The 22,500-nt window shown below is 42.7% G+C and overlaps 1 protein-coding gene across 3 annotated transcripts in view; it reads right to left on the bottom strand.

Moving 5' to 3' along the window:
• LOC147011030 (transmembrane protein 132E-like) overlaps positions 1-22,500 on the bottom strand; it is a 506,523-nt gene that overhangs the window by 84,851 nt on the left and 399,172 nt on the right. For all 3 annotated transcript variants that reach the window (XR_015052610.1, XM_085860680.1, XM_085860681.1), the window contains one exon: positions 4,805-5,001. Coding sequence is in view for 2 of the 3 variants with exons in the window: in XM_085860680.1 (XP_085716806.1) it covers positions 4,805-5,001 (197 nt within the window). In the remaining variant the exon portion in view is untranslated. The remainder of the gene's footprint in view (positions 1-4,804; positions 5,002-22,500) is intronic.

Below are 22,500 nucleotides of genomic sequence, written 5' to 3' on the forward strand. Positions count from 1 at the left end.
AAGTTGGCATTGGCCTATTGGTGGCCTCTCTGCCGAAAACACTCCCCTACACCCACTGGATCATTTAATATTACCTTTCACATAACTACAAAGGCTTTGGCACAAAACAGCGATTAAAAAAACAAAAAACCCCAAAAAGTCTAACTTTTTTTGTCAAATTTTCCCAAGTTTTTTTGTCTGCCTAAAACACTCCCCGGCCCTCCCTGATGAACCTCTGAAAGTTTGACGAAGATCTGTTTGGCCATCTCTGAGAAAAAAGGTGACACACACACCTCTCATCGTACTTATAGATTATGTATTGTGGGGGGGGGGGGGACTTTACTGCAATGCTGCCTTGGCTAACCACATGCAACCATACAAATTATGACAGATGGCACCACGTATATCTAATTGATATGAAGGATCTTGAAGTGGCAGGTCAATGCCAAATTCATTGCTGGGAACGTTTTTGTGAAGAGAAGTCAAAGGTGCCTCAACCAAGTTTCTGCTGATATGGCTGAACAAGACGTGCAAGATGCAGGATGGAATCATAGACCTAATGCAAAATTACTTGGCGAGGAACAACTTCTGCATCACATGGTCAGAAAGATCGAGGATCTCGCAGCACACAAGGTGTCTCTTTGACTTGGAATATGACAACCAGATCACTTTCGCTCGCTCTGATCGTCTTCCTTCCAGAATGAATCACAATTGTGATGATGTCAAGGAACTCCTCAGATAGTTCACGATATTTGATGTGGACAGAGTGGCTACAACAATTGCTCCTGTCGTGAACGTTGACGAAGTTTATTAAGACAAATTGGTACCCTTCGTCTCAATGGCAACGAAAGATACTGCGACACCTGAAATAACCTGTGATCTGCAGACGGCCGAGGACAGCGGAAGGAAAAGCATTATCATCAAGTTTGTGGATGAGCAGTTAGTGAAGGAAACTACCAAGTTTCATGAAATGCTGAAGAAGCACAACTCAAAAACATTCACTGATCTACATAAAGCAACTGCTTCTGCAAAAAGTAAAGTACAAGAACTATAAAAGCTCACAGAAAGTTAATGCACTGACTGCTCAATGCTGTGAATGCTTGATGTCCTGAAACATGAGTTATCTCCAGCACCAATGTCCCTTGCAAACGTGGCAGGTACCATGAAATATACACCAAAATTGGACCTGCTCAACATCCTAACAACTGGGATAATCATTCCCATAGAAGTCCCAAATTCTGAATTGAAGACGTGTGCCATTATCGATGGCCATGCCCTCATCCAGACTCTTGGAAAACCCCATGACTCTCAGACATTCGGTGATGAAACCCAGGCATTCGTGAAATCAATCACGACATTTCGGACAAGGCACCGTAAGTATCGATGTTGTGTTTGACCAATACTTAGGAGTAGACTCGATAGAATCAACCACAAGATCTAAAAGAGTAGGTAAGAAGAAACCCATGGAGAAGTTGATAGATGGATCATATGTACCACAACCATAGGATTGGAGCAAGTTCAAAAGCTTGGAGGAAAATAAGGCTGATCTTGCCCAATTCCTGTCCAATGTCCTTATTAATGGAGGAAAAGAACTCCATTAACAGGATAAGCTTGTAACTGGAGGAGATTTGTCAAATCTAACGGATGCAAAATCAATGAGGTGAGACCATATCAATCTCCATGGTAACCATGAAGAGGTTGACACCAGAATTATACTGCATGCATCTGAAGCAGCTGTTTCTGGATACAAACGAGTGTTGGTAAACTCGATGGATATAGAAATCTTCCTCTTGCTGCTGCACTTTCCACCAAGAAAGTCAACGGAAACATGGATGTCCTCAGGAATAATGAAGGAACAAAAGGGTTACCCTGTGCATGTCATCGCTGATAACCTTGCAGAGCCTGTGAACAGGGTGTGATATCGCATTGTCATTGAGTGGTAGTGGGAATAAGTCCAGTTGGAAAATATTCCAGAAACAGCCTCTCGTTCTCAACGGAATTGGTCGTGATGGTGTCTTTTCTGAGACTGAAAAGTTTGTGGACCACCTTTATGGTATACCAGATGCTATGACCATTGACCGTGGCAGGCAGCAGCTCTTCGCCAAAGCACAGAAGACACTAGAATTGTTGCCCCCAATGACAGATGCATTGGAACTCCACAATGCAAGAGCTTATTGCCAGGCGAGGATAAAGCCACAAGCTGATCAAGAGATAACTGAGGTGTCCTCACCGATCAGGACAATTGACTGGAATAAAAAATCCACTGACCTAAAAGTAATTTGGACAAGAATCCCACCGATCCAAAACACTTGTTTGGAACTGGTGACCTATGGGTGCAAACGAAAGTGCAGCACAGCAACACGCTCTTGTTTCTGTACCAAAGCCTGCGATTGTGACGTGACTAACTGCTACAACCCCATTGGTCAGGAGATGTGGAGACTAAAATGCAGAAGAGTAATTCATACCTCATATGTTCCGGCCAATTGAAGGGTGAAAAACTAAGATTGAGCGACACGGAGCTTATACAAGACTGGTTTCTTTGGAATTCTATTATAGCCAAGAGGGCATAAGGGAGCTGCAGACATTTCATTGAACTTCCAAAAACAAAACAAAACCCCAATACCCCACCCTCCCTCCCACCCCAACCACCCAACCAGGCTATGGCACCTGGTACGTTAAAATTATGGATGAAATGAAAATAAACTCAGTTTTGCATATATTATGTATCCATATGAGGAGAAATATATTTGTTGCACACAATGTAAAAAAAAAAACCTGTGCTCATTTACATTGTTTTCATGAAAATGATTAATTTGACCTCTGTGACCTTGAAATGACCTTCAAGTTGAAAAATCGATGATGGCATCCACCAATACCATTTTCTCCATGCTTTCAGCAACTGATTTAGCATGAATGCCAACTGTCAACCAAAAATATGCCATCATAAGTCGAAAAACAGGTCTTGCTTGGTCGACCATTGAGCTAATGCTTCCCACCAGCTATAAAATCTACTGAAGTGTTTTAATTAATCCTCTTGAATACCTTACAAACGTGTGATATATATATATATGTATATATATATATATATATATATATATATATATATATATATATATATATATATATATATATATATATGTATATAGTGTTGGCTTTAATGATTAGTGTGGTGCGTTTGGGATCCTCGGATCCTGAGTTCAAGTTCTGCTTGGCTGTTGAATTAATACCAGGTGGGGTTGATTCTGCTTGTCATCCTTCCAAAGTTGGCAAAATGAGTACCAGCTTGCTGGTATCCTGTGTCGGAGTGGTGACCGGTCCAGGATTGTGTCCAATAGCCAAGGAGTCTGCTTAGGCAGCAACAATGCTCTGCACAGAGTATCGCCCCAATGGATGGATGGATGGACACGTGTTATATCGTTGCATAATATTCCACAAAATAAAAAGTCGTGTATTTTCTAATTGTGCCTCGTATCGAAACGATGCCGGCCTTGGAACCATCCAAATTGCTGTTCAATGAACACTCTCAACTGCTTTTATGTCTTTTCTTTAGCAAGCTGAACAAGTGATGCAATATTCTCGATGTGGCTAAACCAGACTAATGTAGAGTGCAAGTACTACTTCCTCCAAGGTAAACAAAATGCCATTCCTGATACATCACGACAGATTTTCAACAATCAAGGCACGGTCTCCATCATTGCTTTCGCTTCCTCTCACCTTGCACATCCAGAAAGAACATGAAACTCAATCCACCACTACTTAGCCCACTCCCCTTAGGCATCCACAACCTTTCCTCTTCACCTATGGTGCTACTTTATCCAACACAGCTTTGTGTGACATGTAAATTTAGTTAGCCAGCATATCAATGCAACATCAAAATCAATTCCATATTCTAGAAAATATACACGAATGCCATTCAGGAGAAAGAGGGGAAGTCGGAGACAGGGACGAGGGATACATATGTCATTAATTGATGGTGCAGCTGTTCTCAAAAAAGGTTCATCAAGGTACTACATAATATTTGTCATTGTAAAACCTTGCCATTTCTATGGCTTTGTGCCTGGCTGAAATTGAAAGGCTTTTGTCTGATCACACTCCATTGAAACGACATTGACACATTCATTTGTCATTGCTGCCTAATCTCATCTCTTTGCTGTTGAAAGACCATTTTTGCAGCTATGAATTACATCCTTGTGGACTTTCGGTGAACTTTCAGCTTTGTTGTGACCATATCTGGTGGAATATGACCACGGTGCCCTTGGGACACCCTCCGAGCGGCCCCAAATATAATCATCATGACAATTATGTTTGAGATGAACCAAAACCTGTGAGGACAGTGAACAACCAAAATACAGAAACACGCACACCATTCATTCTTGAATGTATCGATAAAAAGTAAAGGTGTCAAAATTGAGTTTTGTAAGGTACAATAAATAAAGTGGGATTAAGAGGTGGTTGTTTATGTGGATAAAGGTCAGAACTTTCTACCTAACCTATAAGAATTGTCTGACACCTGTAGCACTCCACTACTTGTGTCGCTGATCTATTATTCTGACCGAATTTGATTTTCCACATCAACAGTATTTTATATCGATGGAGTTAACATATGAATGCTTGCGAATTAACTCCACAGATGAGACTGGGCAAGCTCAGTGTAATGGGGGAAGATCGTATCGAAGGAAGGGGTGGGTGATAGGAAGGTGGGGATGCGTTTACCGAGCACATACAATTGAGGAAAATACACAAACACCGAAACAACCAGAAATTCCTCAAAAAAAAAACCTCCATCAATGATGGAGACTTACTCAAAGTCAAATCAAAGACTTACTCTTGATGAGGGATGTGCCAACCCTTGATGGAGGAAAGGTGGCCATCAGACAGGGCTAATCGCAGTGGAAACTGTGGAAACCAAACTCGCAAGGTGATAACAGCGGAGAGACGCCCCAGAGACAACAACAACCAGGCCCGATCAGAGCCCTGGTGCTCCCGGCCTTCCAGCACCACAGCTTGACAGTCGGCAGCTACCTGAAGACACAGGCCACCATGTCATCATCCCATTAGATCTTACCGTGCAGACATTTTCACATTATTTATGCATGCACACATCACATCAACATGAAAACCATCGAAGTAACGCATGAGCTTTGTTTTTACGTGGCAAGTATAAACACATTCATCAGATGGGATTGAGTGAGACGAACGACGTAAAATGGAGCGTCTTCCTTCGATGTGTCCGACCCCTTTGTGAAGCATTCTAAATTCTCATTTGCTTAATTTATATAAGCTTATACTGACTGTTTACATGTCTCTTCTTCAATTTTAGTCTGAAGCCATAATAACAACTGTTTCAATTATCTTCCAATAAAGGAAATGCCAATTATAACAACCTTGATGCAAAAACTGCCAACCTTCACAGACATCCAATCTTCCCTCCAATATGTGAACACTTCCAAAACAAAGTCCTTTGTCTCTTCATCTGTTTGTTGTAAAATCCAAATCCAAAGGGACCTTACGCTGGAGAGAGAGCGTTGGTGCTGCCGAAGCAGTCTCCTGGGCTATTGGACACAATCCTGGATGAGTCGCCACTCCAACGCAGGATACTCAAATAGCTCAATCATCCCAGAAAGCTGGTACTCATTTTGCCAACCTCAGAAGGATGACAGGCTGAGTCAACCCCACCTGGTATTAATTCAATGGCCAAGCAGAATTCAAACTCAGGACCCTGGGATCCCAAGCCCACCACCCTAACCATTAAGCAACCACCAGGCATGTTTATTGTAAGTTACTAATCAATACCCATATGATTTTTCCTTGATAGGCTAATAGATGAGCGAGTTGGAAGAGAGTAAAAGGGCAATGAAGTGACACTGGGGAAGTAAAGCAACAGTTACACATAATATTCAAGGAGATTAATTAAGAACAGGAAAAGAGGAGACAGAATAGCAGAGGAAACCAGCAACTGGCAAATAAAAGGGTTGGCTTCGGTTATGAAGGGTTAATGGTCATAAAATAAATTGTGGATGGGAGTGCGCACCACTTGCTTGAAGCTCTGAGGAGAAGAGTGGGAATGAAGAAACTCAGGAAGGCTGTTCCACAAACAGCAGAAACAGAGGAACAAGGAAGTTGAGTTGTGCAGGTCGGCTAGATTTTAAGTGTTTAACCAGGAGGGGTGACTGGAAGGGCCAATGGATTCTGGAGTTGCTGGGGATGTCAGAGAGCTGGGAGAGCAGAGGGGGGATATAGAATGGCGGAAAGACGGTAAAAAAATGAAGAGGTTCCCGACCTGTCTACAATGTGAAAGCATTAGGTCTTGTGCTTCACTCTTATTGTGGGTGAGGCTAATAATGTTGAAAGCTTCAGGTTTCACAAGTTCTAGCATGGACAGATGTGTATCTAACAACAATCAAACAACAGCACAAGCTATGACGAAGGCCTTGTAGGTTGAGTAGGTCAGATTTTTCAAGGAAAGACATGGAAAGACAGAAGATGCCAGTCTGTAACTGCCTTTGGATGCCAGCTTTGTGATGTGGTAAATGTAGGAGAATTCAGGGCTAATGGTGAGGCCTCGACGTTGAAGGTGAATGAACCTCTTCCGATGGAAATAGATACGTGGGTTTATTTGATGACCCTTCTGGAGTGATAGGGAAACTTTGTGAGATTTACCAGGATTGAAAGTCACGTTAACATTTATCAGACCAGTATCGAATCAGTTACACAGCTGCTGTCTGCTTGTACAAAGCATGGTGGTACTATACAATAAACATAAATGAGGAGGGCGGGGAGTAGAATGAAGAAGGTGGAGTGCTTGAAAGGAGAAGGTATAAATGGCACATGGAAGGGGCATGATGGGGGAAGGAATACATATCGCAGAAAAGACATCACAAGACTATATATATATACGGTGTGTAATGTAATTTAAATATCCTACTATCCTGACAGCTTCATATGCACACACAAAATGCACAGTTCACACAAACCAATCCCGAACTAACCACATTTTCTGACTGATGTTCCTGTTTATCTCCATTTTTTTACCTTAAGTATCTATCCATTGCCATTTTAAATATTTAAACTGACTCTGCTGCTACCGCCTTCCCAAGAAGACCAATTGAAACATTAACAACTTTATGTGCGAGATATCCCTGCATTGCTTCCGTCCCAACTCTACCATCGTTATACCCTCAGGTTGTGCTTTGCAATTCTGTTACTGTTCAAATTAAAAAGAAAACCTTTCATGCATCTATTTTATCTACACCCGATATTTTCTTAAATATTTCGCTCAGATCTCTTCATAATCACCTCCTATCTAGTATAAAAAGTCCAGTGTCCCCTCAGACTCTCTTCATCGCTTAATAAATCTAATCCTGGAATCAATCTGGTAGCTTTATTGTTGTATTTTAATTTCAGCAGCCCAATCACCCACTAACGCAGTATAGCATGGGCCTTGGCAGCGTGGACGATGTCATCTTCCAAAGCCGACGCAATTTAAGAAATTAGATTAGTTAGAAGAGACCTGCTCAAAAATGGGTACAGCAAGGGGATACTTCCCAACTTGAAATAATCAAAATGGACAGAACAGGAGGAGCCAGGGTAGGTGCTGTGGGTGCTGTATACTGATTCGGATGCTGTGTACTGCCATACTACCTGGGCCTTTTCGAAAGAATTGGAATTGGCAAGATAGTATGCAGAGCACGGAATGGTGTAGCCTAAAAGCCTCTACATACCATCCGTAATGTAATTTAAAAACAAAAGTACACAATATGAACTGGTGATAAATCCAGAATAGTTTACCATTTGTTGTGTAGAGACTACGACCAATACTACATTGGTGAAACTGCAATGAATTTGAAACAAACGCTAGACAAACACGATAGAGCAGTTACGGTTGGAAAGGTGACACAGTCAGCCAGAGCAAATCATTGCCAGAAATCGGGCCATAAATTTGACTATGATGGGACCCGTGTCCAAGACACGACATCCAAAAAATGACACAGATTGATACTGGAGCCATGGTACGTGAAGAGCCGAGAGGGTGGTCGAATTGAGAAGACTGTGGACATACCCACACAATACACACCTCTGAAATAAATGGCGAAATCTGGATGGTGCAAGCAATTTGGCAAGGGGAGCAAAAAACAGTGCTCAGTTCTCATCATTATACCCAGGCATACTCAACATCTTACGGAAATTCCACCAACCACACGTAATCACGTCTTACCCGGACATAAAAACAGCCATGTTCATGCCCTGGAAAACACATAAACAACAACAAGAACACACACCCACTCACCCCCACTCACCACTCACCGCAGCTGAGGGGGTGTGTAGCATTGGGATTCTCATGTGTGTAGGATTTGTGAATATATTTACAGCTGTGGTGGAACTCTGGGAAGTGTTTCAAACAGCAAAGGGCTTACCTTTGGGAGCCTTTCATGGTTGCTTTATGCAGCTTCTTCAGCAAGAAGAGCATGGGAGGAGTCGATATATATATATATATATATATATATATATATATATATATATATATATATATATATATATACATATATATATATATACATACACATATATATATATATATATATATATATATATACATATACATATATATATATATATATATATATATATATATATATATATATATATATATATATATATATATATATATATCCAAATCCAAACTTTGATGTCATCTGGCTTAAGATATGTCTCCCAACCATCACTATTTTTCTTCATTTCACTTACTTTCTCAATTCTACCAACCTTTTAGCTTTCTTTGACTATCTCAACTCTTGCCATGAGGCCATGACATCCGAACACCCTCAAGCATAATTTCTCCATTTAGGAGTGTGGAAGAAAAATAATTATTTTAATGTACTCTCAATTATAATTGTTGCTGGTGCTTTATAAATCTAATATTTATGCTATAGTCGAATTGGCTGTCAGTTATGTTTCCCTTTACCCAAGAGTCTTTTGACCTAAATATTGATAAAAGGAATGTCTTACTCTGAAACTAGGTGACCTGGTTGATAACACTGCAACTTTTGCCATGATTATGTCATTCTCTTTCACCCAGTGGACACGTATTGCAGTTTGAGTTTTTTTGCCTTATGCTTATCAGCTAACTCTGAAGTTCCCACCCCCCCACCTCTCATTCTTTAGAATGTCAAGTTGTGTATTAGAAGAATTACTTTGGGCTTATGTTTCAGTGAAGTCCATTCAAACGTTTCAGTGAATCATTCAATGTTCTTCCTCCGTATTCACGAAATTATAGATTCTCCTTTGGTATGCTGATCCAACTTGTGGAAATTGAATTATTTTCCACAACAATTTTGGCGATCCAGATGGGACTTGAACCCCAGCAGGTTGGGAACAGCATCATCTGGCATAACAGCAAGCAAGTGGCCACTTAAGATGTTTGCTCTTACTTCAGATCAGATGCTGCATCTCTCGCCAAACGGGTAACGTGGTACTTCATTGATAGGAGAGGTATACAAAGGAGAACCTTTAGTGATAGGCCTGAGAGGATCCTGCGGTTTGAGACTGCTTAAGCCTACGGGGCTGAACAGAGATCAGGGATCTCTTCACGGGGGGTTCGAGTCTCCGCCGTACTTTGAGCGAGTTCGGTACTCGGCTCACTGTGCTGTACTCGGTACAGCAGAGGCAGAGGGGTAAGGCCATCCCCTCTGGCCAAAAGGAGGGGGGGTTGGAGTCCCACTTCTGCAAAGAGAGGGTTAATGCCCCTGCTCGCTCAAAAGGTTCAAGTCCTCAAGGGGGAGAACGAATAAGTGTAATGAATGTTTGTTGAGTTACCTGTTTGGATTTCTATTTGTTCATTGTACTCACTGGAAGTTTACTTGCTGTGAAATTGTTGCATTGTATTGTGTGGAGGTGTTACAGATTCGTAAATCCTATAGTTTTGTATTAAGGAGTTACCTCTTTGGACGGATTTGTGAATGCAATGTGATTGGAAATGTTGAGTTTTGTGTTCAGGAAGTAAGTTGAGTGTTCCAACCTGGAACTCTTGTATGTTTGTATTTATATCTGATTTGTATGCGCATTGATTTGCATTGATCTGCATGTAGTACTAAGTGAGTGTTGAAATGGAGCGTGTGCGAGTCCAGCAGATTTCACTGGAATAAAACGTGCTCCGTTGTGTATTGTGACCTGTGAAGCTTATGGGAATGCATGAGTACGGAAAGTGGAGATAAGGATTGGTCGTCACCAAGGTCACCACCAAAAACCAAGGTCACGAATCTCCCTGAACGGGCCAACACTAAACTGGAATGTCTGTGCTTTATCGGCAGGGAAGGATATATGTGTGTTCCCTGCCTTGAATAGACGCTGAAGCAAGTGTTGAAGTTTTATTTAAAAGCCATAGGGATTTTGGATAAACTGTGAAATAACAATTGTGAATGTGGAATATATTCGGAAAGTGAAGTCCATTTCGGAGACTTGCTCTCGCCGGCATTATGAGACAAAATTAATTAAATAGCGCTTTGTTCAGTACTGATGAAATAAATTGATGAAAAGTGGGAATTTGCCTCCAATTACTCAGCCCGGCAAGCTGAGGTCTTACAAGCAACTGTTCGTACTGCTCGACAAGATTAATGGGTACTGGAACCCCCCCCCCCATTCAGTTGATATGCGGATACAAAAGGGGGGGGGTAATAATGCCCCAGGGGGGGTAAAATAAATCATTGCATATATGAATGAAATAATGTTACCTCTCACAATGATTGAGCTGTTAACCAAGTACATCAACTGGTGAAGAAAATTGGGTTAAAATCCAGACAAAGTCAGTGCTACTGAGATGGCTAGTGTACAGACGAGCTGTCCGGTGCTCCTTAAACACACAGCCATTGCAGGCCTTCTCAAAAGAACATTCCAATCCTTTGCCTGTCAAGGTCGAGCTTTCTGTACGGGAAGCGGACAGAAAAACACATCTGTTGTCTTTATATGGGCCTCTATCTGTCACGGTAAATTCAGATGATTTAATTGGACAATTTTATTTAGACACAATAACAGACCATAAAGCTGTTTAAGCGAAATTGGATAAATAATGCACTCAAAAGGTGGAGTTTGAACCTTATGGCCATCAGGAGAAAGAGGGACCAGTTGGGAGCTAACAGCAGGTATCATGTCATGATGCTAACAGCAGTTCAAATCTCCCATGCTTTCCCCTCTCTCTCTCTCTCTCTATCGAGTGCAGCCTGTGGCTGCTGGTTGCATCATTGGTTGGGACGCGGCCATGCCGCTGATGCAGTGTCCCCCTTACTAGTGCACTTGTACTCATTTTGCCGACCTCGGAAGGATGACAGGCTGAGTCAACCTCCTGGTGTATTAATTCAGCAGCCCAACGGTGCTTGAACTCAGGACCCTAGGATCCCAAGCCGCCACCCTTTCTACAAAGCCAACACCAGGCTTATGCTTCCCCCACAACAGTGACAAACATTATTTGGGGAAAAGATGGGGAAGGTTCTACCGAGATAGCTGCATGTATGGACGGAGTGTTTTGAGCTGCAATTTAAATGCTATTCACCTGATGACTCAACTTTGACAAATGATTTGACAATTTTTGAACCCCGTTTTAAAAACAGAGGTTTAAACTGTATTTATTTGTTTTGATAAAGGAATGGATTTGTATTTAAAAGGTCAGAGGACGTGATTAAATGGCTAGTGTATGTGTGTTGGTTATATTGCAGCATGTTGCTGTTTTGGTGAGAGAGAAGTGCATAAGAAAAGGACAATGTCAGAGATTTAAAATGTTGATGGAATTCTGAATAGTGAGGAGAGAGGTTGATTACACATTATTTTTCTGAGATATTTCAGCTCCATTGACCATGAAAAATGGATGCTCATCAGATTGATGAAACAATATTAGCATTTGGTAGAAATAAACTGTTTGGAGAAATTTTGTATTTCTTAACCATATTGGCAAGTTTTGTTCCCAAATGTTTCCAAATGGACACTCTGCAGCCAAAGTGTGGTCTGCAGATTGGCAACTCGATGTCAGGATGGCCGAGCGGTGTGGAACTCTTACTATGGGGAAGTTCGCAGAGCTGAGAGCCCGAGAAAGACTTCCAAAATAATCACACTGTGACAACAATGATAGTCATGCTACTTGTTTAATTAGTGTATAATTATAACAAGTGATACTCGTGATAATGTCTGCATGCACCGGGTTTGTTGTCACATGCATAAACATGGGGAACAGTTAATAACTAATGGAAGTTGTGTGCGGTAACTTAGTTAATTACTTTCAGACTCAGCTCATAAAAAAAGAAGAAAATCTGTACGACTCAGTCACTTGAAGACCCCAATACATTTAAATTAGGATTACGAGACTTATATGATAAAAGGTTTCTCAATTTGTAATTCCAAAACAAAAGTTGATATAAATTATTACACAAAAGGCACATGATTTTTTGTGTTCATTGTGTCTTTTCCTCCATGACAATTCATAATGGTATTTGAGCCATCATGTTTCTTTTGGTTATAATTAATATCAACTTTTGTTTTGGAATTACAAATTGAGAAACCTTTTATCATATAAGTCTCGTAATCCTAATTTAAATGTATTGGGGTCTTCAAGTGACAGAGTATTCTCCCTATCTGTTTTTCCTAACTTCTTCTTGAATGGATCGAAATTTGTGGAGTAATTAGAGTCCGTATCTTTAAACCAGTAACTTGGGACACATGTGAATGATTGGTTATATCACAGTAAGGTTATTGATAACTTGTATTGATTGATTGATATATTGTCAATCACTAGCTATGGACCTTGTTGATCTGTTAATTGAGCGTAGGTAAAAGTTACTGGGAATTGAATCGAGATAATATATTAAGTTGAGGTACTTACAAAATATTGAAAGAGGGTCTCTGTTATTAAATTGATCGACAGATTGGTCAACATTACATATTAGGAATCATAAGTTAACTGCAAGGGAAAATCAAGATATGAGGGAAAGCAGCATGGTATTTACATAACCATAATGCAGAATGGCTGGAAGAGTGGCTGGACCAACAGCAATTATGAAATCAATTCATGGAATTAGGAATTGTACCATGTACTGTAAATGCTTCCATATTTTGATGGGGGAAAAAAGGATAAACAAGAATTATGCGGAGTACAGAAGGTATTACCATGTGAAATGAATGCTAAATCGGTCAGAGTGTAAGAATTATATTAATGAAGTGAGTGCGATGACGCCACAAGCCAATTTAAATATGACCTGTTTTATTTGTTTTCTGATTCATTGGGCAAGTGCATGATTTTTGATTAAGTGGTACTTCTTGTACGTTTACTTAAGTAAGTTGAGGTATTTCTAACACTGACTTCACCATGTTTCATCAGCATGGAAGTGCTAAGTGAGCTGGTGAAATAAATAAATAATGGCAGTTGCTCTGGAACTGCTTGTGAATGAAACTGTGGATTGTGTAACAGATATAAATGTTAAAATGATTGCAAATGTTAAAATGGTGACTATGAAAAAATCGAATCGCTTTGGATTCGGTACTTGCTCCAAAAAAAAGGGGGAACCTGTCCTCTTGTTGGGTTTGAGTGTTGTACTTATTGCTCAGACAAATTAAAATACATTGAAGAAGAAAGAAATAGCTGATTTTTATAATTATTGTACTTACTTACTTCTTCTTTCGGCTGCTCCCGTGAGGGGTCGCCACAGCGGATCATCCGTATGATCCGCATAGTGATTTGGCACATGTATTACGCCGGATGCCCTTCCTGACGCAACCCTGGTCACCTCTTACGAGACAGGGATAAGGTACACCTATTTTAACCGGGGTATACACCGGCCCAGTATACTGGTACTCATTTCACCGACCTCAGAAGGATGACAGGCTGAGTCAACCCCCTGGTGTATTAATTCAGTGGCCCAACAGGGCTTGAACTCAGGACCTCTTGGATCCCAAGCCGCTGCCCTAACCACTGCGCCAACACCAGGCTCTTTATAATTATTAAATTAAAAAAAATAATTATAATTATAATTTTATAATTATTGTACAGATGATGGAATATTTTTCTTAACTAGAAGGGATTTTTTTGAAGGATGGTGAAAATAATTATTTATTGCAAATGGAACCCTGATAGACTGCTGCCCTTTCTACATGGAAATAGCAAATGAGATGAATGTTTTTGAGTGTACATACAACTGAGAGTTCTGTATATTTTAGTATGTCGTTTAGGTGCGAAAAACAAGGAAAGGAAAGGGATAAAATTTTGATATAACATATAATGCAAGTTAAGTACTTCTATAAGAACTTTTGTCAGTCTTATTGAACTACATGAGCCCATAACGTTTATTGATTGGTATATAATCAATGCTTAACCTTGACTTTGTTTGTTTCGGAGAGTTGAGAGCAGTTGAAGGATGCCGTGTACGATTTCATCGAATGAAGCTTTGGAAGAACTTACACCGAAAGATTGGACGATGGGGAGAACCCAGATTTGGGTGATTGGGCATTCAACACGTGATCATGACACGACCCCCTTCCTGAGGAGATAAGATGAGCATGTTCAAGAAAAAAGGAAAGAAAAGAAAAACCCACTGAAGAGAAGGTTGGACAAGTCAAACCACAGCAAGGCAAAAACTTAACGTCACAGTTGCGTGGTGCCTGCCTGGAGGAATGTCCCCAACCACACTCGCAAATTGCTGTTCTGCAGATACATCGTGAACTTGCAGTAGTCGCACAATGCACAACGAGGGCCTTGAAGGTCCACACAGTGAGTAATCTGCAACGTGTGTTCAATGGTGCGGGTGGGGGCTCGTGCAGCCATCGCGGCTGCCTCCAACATGCACAGCTCGCTTGGTGAATCAAACCTGATTGCACAAACTGCTGCTACGAGGCCCCAAACTCTGCTGGGGATGGATCTCTGGGTCACCTCTCGAGTCCTTTTCATCTCCTTCAACCCAGTGTAGGGCCCAAGCTCGTACCTGCCAAGATCTACCTTCTCTGCAGCTTAAGGAGTGCCTCGACTGTGTTTCCCGTTGGGTGCTGCTCTAACTACACCCTGACCTGCTTATCTTCTGGCCTCGGGTAGCATGTCTTTTCGATTTGTGACACCTGCTGATGAACAGGCCATTGATTAAATGGAAATGCACTCACTAACCTGGCTGGGACACTATTGAAATGGTCATCATCCAGCATTCTTCTCCTATGAGCACTCGCTGCCATTGTTGATTAAACTTGTGTAACGGATATCTTTTCTCCTCTCGGAACGGGGGATGGTGATCATGTATAATATAATTATTCAAATTTTCCTGATATGGAAAAAAGGGGGGGATGTGGATGAAAAATAATTATATTAATGTACTCTCAATTATAATTGTTGCTGGTGCTTTATAAATCTAATTTTTATGCTACAGTTGAAATGGCTGTCAGTTATGTTTCCCTTTACCCAAGAGTCTTTTGACCTAAATCTTGAAAAAAGGAATGTCTTACTATGAAATAAGGTGACCTGGTTGATAACACTGCAACTTTTGCCATGATTATGCCATTCACTTTCACCCAGTGGACACGTATTGCAGTTTGAGTTATTTTGCCTTATGCTTATCAGCTAACCCTGTAGTTCTCCCCTCCCATTCTTTGGAATGTCAAGTTGTGTATAAGAAGAATTGCTTCGGGCTGATGTTTCAGTGAATCATTCAATGTTCTTCCTCCATATATACGAAATTAAAGATTCTCCTTTGGTATGCTAATCCTACTTGTTGGAATTGAATTATTTTCCACCACAGGAGACTTCAATGTACACCACAGGGAGTGGCTGAAATCTTCCCACACGGATGTTGGGGAGTTGAAGCTCTTACATTTTCCATTCTTAATGATTTGGAACAAATTATCACCCATCCTACCCATATCCCAGAGCGTCATGACCACACTACCAATACTTTGGATTTATTCTTCACCTCCAATCCATTGCATTACAGCTACACAATTTCACCTCCAATTGTTTCTTCTGACCACAAGCTTGTGAACATCACTTTACTTACCACCACTTCTTCTCCTCTGACTGCTCCGATGAAACACCACTATTGGCATTTCAATAATGTTGACTGGATGGTTTACGAAACTTCTTTTCTGACTTTCCTTGGAAAGACGACTGCCTCTCCTTGGGCGATGCCTCTATCTCTGCTGAACGTATAGCTGAGGTTATTGTTGAAGGAATGGAGGCTTATATACCCTTCTCCTTCAAGTCTACCTCTCCGACCATTTCTTGGTTCAATAATTCCTGTTCCGTAGCCATTCGTGCAAGGGATGCTGCATCGAGGACATGGAAAAAACTCTCTTCCTCTGACTCACATTCAGCTTTCATGTCTGCCAGAAATCATTGCAAACATGTTATTCATGAGGCGAAGCATTCCTTTATTCAAAAGAGAAGTGACAACCTCTCATCTTCTTCCACTAATAGATGTTTCTGGTCCTGAGCTAAAAGTATCTCCAACAACTTATATCGCTCTACCTTTCCTTTGCTTTTACATTCTGATGATACTATCGCAGTCTCTCCGACCGAAAAGCAACTATTTTTGCCAGACGTGCCAGAACAGCACGTCGCTGCGTCCACTTTCCGCCGGTACTCCAGGGGCCTCCGTCTGGCCATCCCCCAGGCAGATGCCAGGCCCATCCCCATCTCCTTGAGATGATGGTCAACCTGTTGCAACCATGAGGCACGTGGTCGACCCACTGGCCTCCTCCACTCAAGAGACTCCCTCGCTGAGAGAATCTGGTGAGCAGGATCAGAGTCAGGAAAACGAGCCACATGTCCATACAGCCGCAACTGACGCTCACGGACTATGCAGGTAACAAATCTCATCCGAGTCTCTCTCAGCAACCGCTCGTTGGACACAAAATCCGACCAGCGATAGCCAAGGATTTTCCGAAGAGACCTGGTACCAAAGGAATTAAGTCTCCGTCTCAGATCCTTGGTCAGAGTCCAAGTCTCGCACCCATAGAGCAAGACTGGAAGTACCAAGGACCTGAAGACTCGGACTTTCGTCCTCCCGCACAGGTACCGGCAGCGCCACACCCCATGATCCAGTGAATCCATGACTCCCCAGGCCCGACCCAGACGTCTATTGACCTCTGACTCGCAGCCAGCAGAGACATGAATATCACTGCCAAGGTAAGTGAATCTCTCCACGACCTCAACATCCTCACCACAAACAGACACAGACAGGACAGCAGCATCCAAGATGTCACCGAAAGCCTGGATCTTAGTTTTGACCCAAGAAACCCGTAATCCCAAACGGCTCCGACTCCTCATTCAGCACCTCGAGGGCCCCCAAGAGGATATCTAAAGTCTCCGCAAAGATGACTGCATCATCTGCAAAGTCAAGGTCCGAGATCTTGACATTCCCAAATGACGCACCGCAACTTGATCTCTCCGACATCCTCCCTAGAATCCAGTCCATACAAGTGCTGAAAAGTGTGGGGGAAAGTACACATCCCTGACGAACTCCAGTAACAACTGGAAATAAGTCAGAGATGGTACCACCACACTTCACAGCACTCTCAGTACCAGAGTAGAGTTCAGACATCAGATCGATCAGTTTTGGTGGCACCCCACGAAGACCAAGAATCCTCCAGAGGACATCCCGATTCACTGAATTGAACGCTTTACAGAGATCAACATAGGCTGCAAGCAGCCCCTGCCGAAACTCTCGTCTGCGTTCGGTGAGGACACGAAGTGCAAGGATACGGTCAATCGTTGACCTCTTTGGTGTAAAGCCTGACTGCTCTGGACGCTGGTGCTCAAGCAGATGGTGGCGAACCCTATCGAGAATTATCCGAGCAAAGACCTTGCCCGGCACTGAGAGCAGCGTCACCCCTCGGTAGTTGTTGCAGTCTTGGCGATCACCCTTCCCTTTCCAGAGAGGGACAACAAGGCCCCTCTTCCAGTCAGTTGGGATGATGCCTGTGTTCCAGGCAGAGCACAAAACTGCATGCAACGACACGAGTGCAGCATTTCCACCAGCCTTGAGAAGTTCGGCATGGATGCCACAGATCCCTGGAGCTTTGCCCCGTTTCAACTGGTTCACCGCAGCCCGTGTTTCCACAAGCGTAGGTGGACCACAGTTGATTCGAGGGTCAGCAACAGGGATTATAACACCCTTGACATCCAACTCGACAGTTGGGGGATCAGCCTGGTACAACCGCTCAAAGTAACCGGCCCAGCGGGCCTTCACTTCAGACTCCTCTGTCAAGAGCCTACCACTCTCTGCTCGAACTGTAGTGCTCCGAGGGATGGGCTTGGATGAACGTAATGCGCGAATTCCCCTGTAAGCGGGACGAGAATCACCTGTCCACAGGTGATGCTTTACCCCCTCACAGATTCCTCGCACATAGGCCTCCTTGTCCACCCTCAGTGCACGTACAGTTTTAAGTCTCAGCTCCCTGAACAGCTCAGCTCTGCCATTCAGCCTGGCCCTGCGACTCTGGTCAATGGTATCCAGTGTCCCTTGAGAGACAAAATTCTTCTTTGCCCTGCGGTGAGCTCCAAGGCATCCACCGGCAACATCAAGGACGGTGGTCTTGAAGGCGCTCCACAACTCTTCAGGACATCCCAAAGTACCCAGACCCCCCAAGTGTCCACTCAGCCTGTTCGCAAACTCCTCAGCTACTCTCTCATCCCTGAGCTTGGCAACATCCAGCCTCGGCTGGGATGGTACCATTCTCCAGGATTTAAGGTGCAGCTTTAGAGTTGCTCCAACAAGCCTGTGGTCAGTATTGAGGAACTGAGCACTCCGGTAGACCCTGTTGTTCTGGATCATCCTCCAACGACCGTCAATGAGGACATGGTCAATCTCCTTTGCCACACCGCCAGTGTTGGAATACCAAGTCCAGCGATGAGCTTGTGGGCGCTGAAACCATGAACCAGCCACCCTAAGTCCATGACTTCTTGCAAAGTCAAGGAACTTAGTGCCATTCTGGTTCATAGTTCCTGACCCATGGGGACCAACACACACCTCATAACCGTCCCTATCAGTTCCAGTCGATGCATTGAAATCCCCCAAGACTAGAAGTGTATCTCGTCTGGGGCACTGATCAACCACAGACTCGAGTGTGGCGTAGAATGCATCCTTCACGGTGAGATCACTCGCCTCAGTCGGAGCATAAACACAGACCAGGGAAATGACACCTAAGGAGTGACGAATCCTTAATCTCATAAGACGCTCGTTGACCGGTGTTACCTCAATTATCATTGCGGTCAGCTTATTGGACACAGCTACAGCAACTCCTTGGGTATGGTAACCATCAGAGCGACCAGACCAATAGTAGGTGTAACCACCCACCATTATCTCGCCGCAATCCGGTCTCTGAACCTCAGAGAGAGCTGCAATCCCGATGTCCAAACACTTGAGCTCAGATGATAACAGAGACAGGTGATCATCCTCTCTTAGGGATAGGACATTCCAGGCACCCACCAAAGGGACTGCCTCAGGTTAACCCAAGGAGACCGCCGTCTGGTGGACGACACCTCAGCACCACTCCGACACACTCTCCCGCAATCTGACCCAGGGATGTTACCCCATGGTTTCCCTCCTATCAAAGATTGGGGGTCCCGAAGGCTTTGCCCCAATCCCGTCATCCGGTGAGCTGCCCTGCGAAGGGAAGCTGCACAGGAGGTACTCCCACGGAGTGGGTTTTCAGATTTTTTTGCGTTTTTGCGTTTTGCGGAATGAAGGTTTTTACGGTGGCCGGAGTGGAAATCCTGCCACCAACCTCCTAATAAGAAGTGACCCAACTGCAGGAGGACGTCCGCAGACACAGTTGGGTACTAGATATGGATGGCCGTTGGCTCACAAGGAGCTCCTCCGCCCTTTGACAGGTTTTCTTTTTAATCCTGCTGGGTGTCCATATCCAAACACCCTCCTCACCAGAAAACCTGGTGGGGGAGACGGTTTAGTCGCCGACAACCCGACCATGGAACAGGTTAGTACAGGCTTACATGGTACCTGTAGCAGGTCACAGATCGATCGAACCTGACCTGACCTGAGCTCTTTTCATGCAGTCCAAAAAAAAAAAAAATACTCCTCTCTCTGGATATCAGCAAGGCCGACAGGAAATATGGCATTCCTCCTCATGTCTTGAAGGAATGTGCTTCAGAACTTGCACCCATGCTTGCTCGTTTGTTTCGTTTTTGTTGAAAAACCCAAACGTTTCCTCTTTCCTGGAAACATGCCTCAGTATAGCCTATTTTCAGAAGGGTGATTGTTCAAACCCTTCTAACGACTGTCCTATTTCCAGTCTTTGAATGTCTTCTCAATTCCCATTTCCTCAAACATCTTGAATGTCACAGTCTACTATCTGACCACCAATACGGCTTTCGCAAGGCAAGATCTACAGATGATATCCTTTCTTAAATTACCAATGTCTACGCCTCTTCTTTGAGAGACTTTGGGGAATCCTTTATTGTAGGCCTTCACATCTCAAAAGCCTTTGACAGAGTTTGGCATCGGGGTCTGATATCCAAGCTTCCCTCTTTCAGGTTTCTTCCTTCACTCTGCTCTCTCAAATTGAGCTTTTCCTCTGACCGCTCTATTTCCGTAATTGTTGATGGCTCAACATCTCTCCCCTTCCCTATCAGCAGCGGTGTCTCCCAGGGTTCTGTCATGTCTCCAACACTCTTAATTCTTCTTATCAATGACCTTCTTTCTTCCAGAAAATAACCAAATGCACTCGTATGCTGATGACTCAAAATTACATTCCTCCACGTCTTTCCCATCTGTCCAGTCTTCCCTCACTCGATCTACATCTTGTTTCATCATAGCCACCTCTTTAAATTCGGATTTGGACAAGATCTCCCAGTGTGGAATATGTACTCAAGTTAAGTTTAATGCTTAAAAACTCAATTTCTTCTCATCTCTCTCTCCAAAACTCCTCTCAACTCTCCAATGCCCTGTGAAAGCTCTACAGTTACACCATGTGTTACAATAAACCTACGAGGTATTACTCTGACATCAAATTTATTCAGGAATCCACATATTATTCAAATAGCTAAGTCTGCCTCAAATAAATTAGGAGTCCTGTTCAGATGTCGAAGATTCTTCTCCACTGAACAGTTGCTTCAACGAAATTAAGGATCAATTCGTCCTTCAGAGTACTGGTCTTACATCTGGGGAGGTTCCAGCTCCACATACTTACTGGACAGAATTGAATACAAAGTTATTCGACTTGTCAACTCCACCAATCTGACCTCAAAACTCTACCCTCTCAAATTACGCTGCAAAGTATGCTCTCTTTCTCTTTTCGACAGATGTTACATTAGTTTCTGCTCGCAATAACTTGCTGCTTGTGTACCTCCACCATTAGCGAGATCAAGGAATACTCGACAAGTCACATCACATGATTATTGTGTGGCCATTGTCAACTCAAGGGTGGGCCTTCTTATGTCTTCCCAAATACTTATGACCTTCCCCTTTTTAAAAGCAGATTTTTTACTTACTCAAAAACTCTGAGACTATTCTCTGTTTCCTTAATTATCCATCAATGCTGTTCTTTTGTTTAAGGCCTGGCCGTGATGAGAACTATTTAGTCCATGACTGAAGCCTTCAACTTGAAAAAAAAAACATATATTATAGTATATGCAGTCTACAAAATATACTGAGAGGCAATGAAACTGCATACCAAATTAAAATTGACATTTATTTAATAGCATGTGGAAAAAGGATCAACATAGGAAGTAATAAAGTGTTTGATTGTGTTTAAGTCCGGTTTGTTGCTTGTGTATGGACGTTTGAGTCTGAACGCAGCCATACAGAAAATCTTGGAAATGGTGAGCATTGGTTAAAATAAGCTCGAACGAGCTAAGATCCTCGTCCTCTTAATGATGACGTCATAAAAACGAATATGACGTCATTGTGATGTATCAGGTTTGTGATAACTTATCTGTGCTAATGCCCGGCTTGATTCCCGCAAATAAAATTCAAACAGCTTGCCTAGTTTTGGAGATAATGGTATAGGCAATTTCCATTAGCGGCGATATTATGACGTCAACTTTTTTTCCAGGAAGAATTTCCAAAATCGGAGATGGTTACTGCCTGCGCGTGGGCTTTTTGCATATACCTTGCAAGGTTCACGAACATCCGATGAAAACTCTGGGTTGTGAAACAAAAAATGTCAAAAAATAGGAATGACGTCATAAAAATTGATATGACGTCATAGTGATGTATCATATGTGTGGTAATTCATCTCTGGTAATGCCCTATTCGATTCCCGCAACCAGAATTCAAAAAGCTTGCCCAGTTTCGGAGATAATTTTTAGGCGTTTTCCATGAGCGGAGATAATTTGACGTCATAACTTTTTTTCTCGGAGGAATTTTCAAAATCGGAGATGGTTACTGTCTGCGCAGGGTATTTTTACATATATACGCCAAGTTTCAGGAAGTTTCGATTAAAACTGTAGGCTGTGAAACAAAAAAGTCCACAAGAACAACGTAAGACTTAGAGATCCTCCACGATGATCGAAAAACATGTTGCAAGTGCAACATGGCTGTCCATGCC

The sequence above is a fragment of the Eptatretus burgeri genome, chromosome 16 (assembly GCF_056783735.1).
Source record: "Eptatretus burgeri isolate ZD-2024b chromosome 16, Ebu_testis_v1, whole genome shotgun sequence".
NCBI classification, from domain to species: Eukaryota; Metazoa; Chordata; class Myxini; order Myxiniformes; family Myxinidae; genus Eptatretus; species Eptatretus burgeri.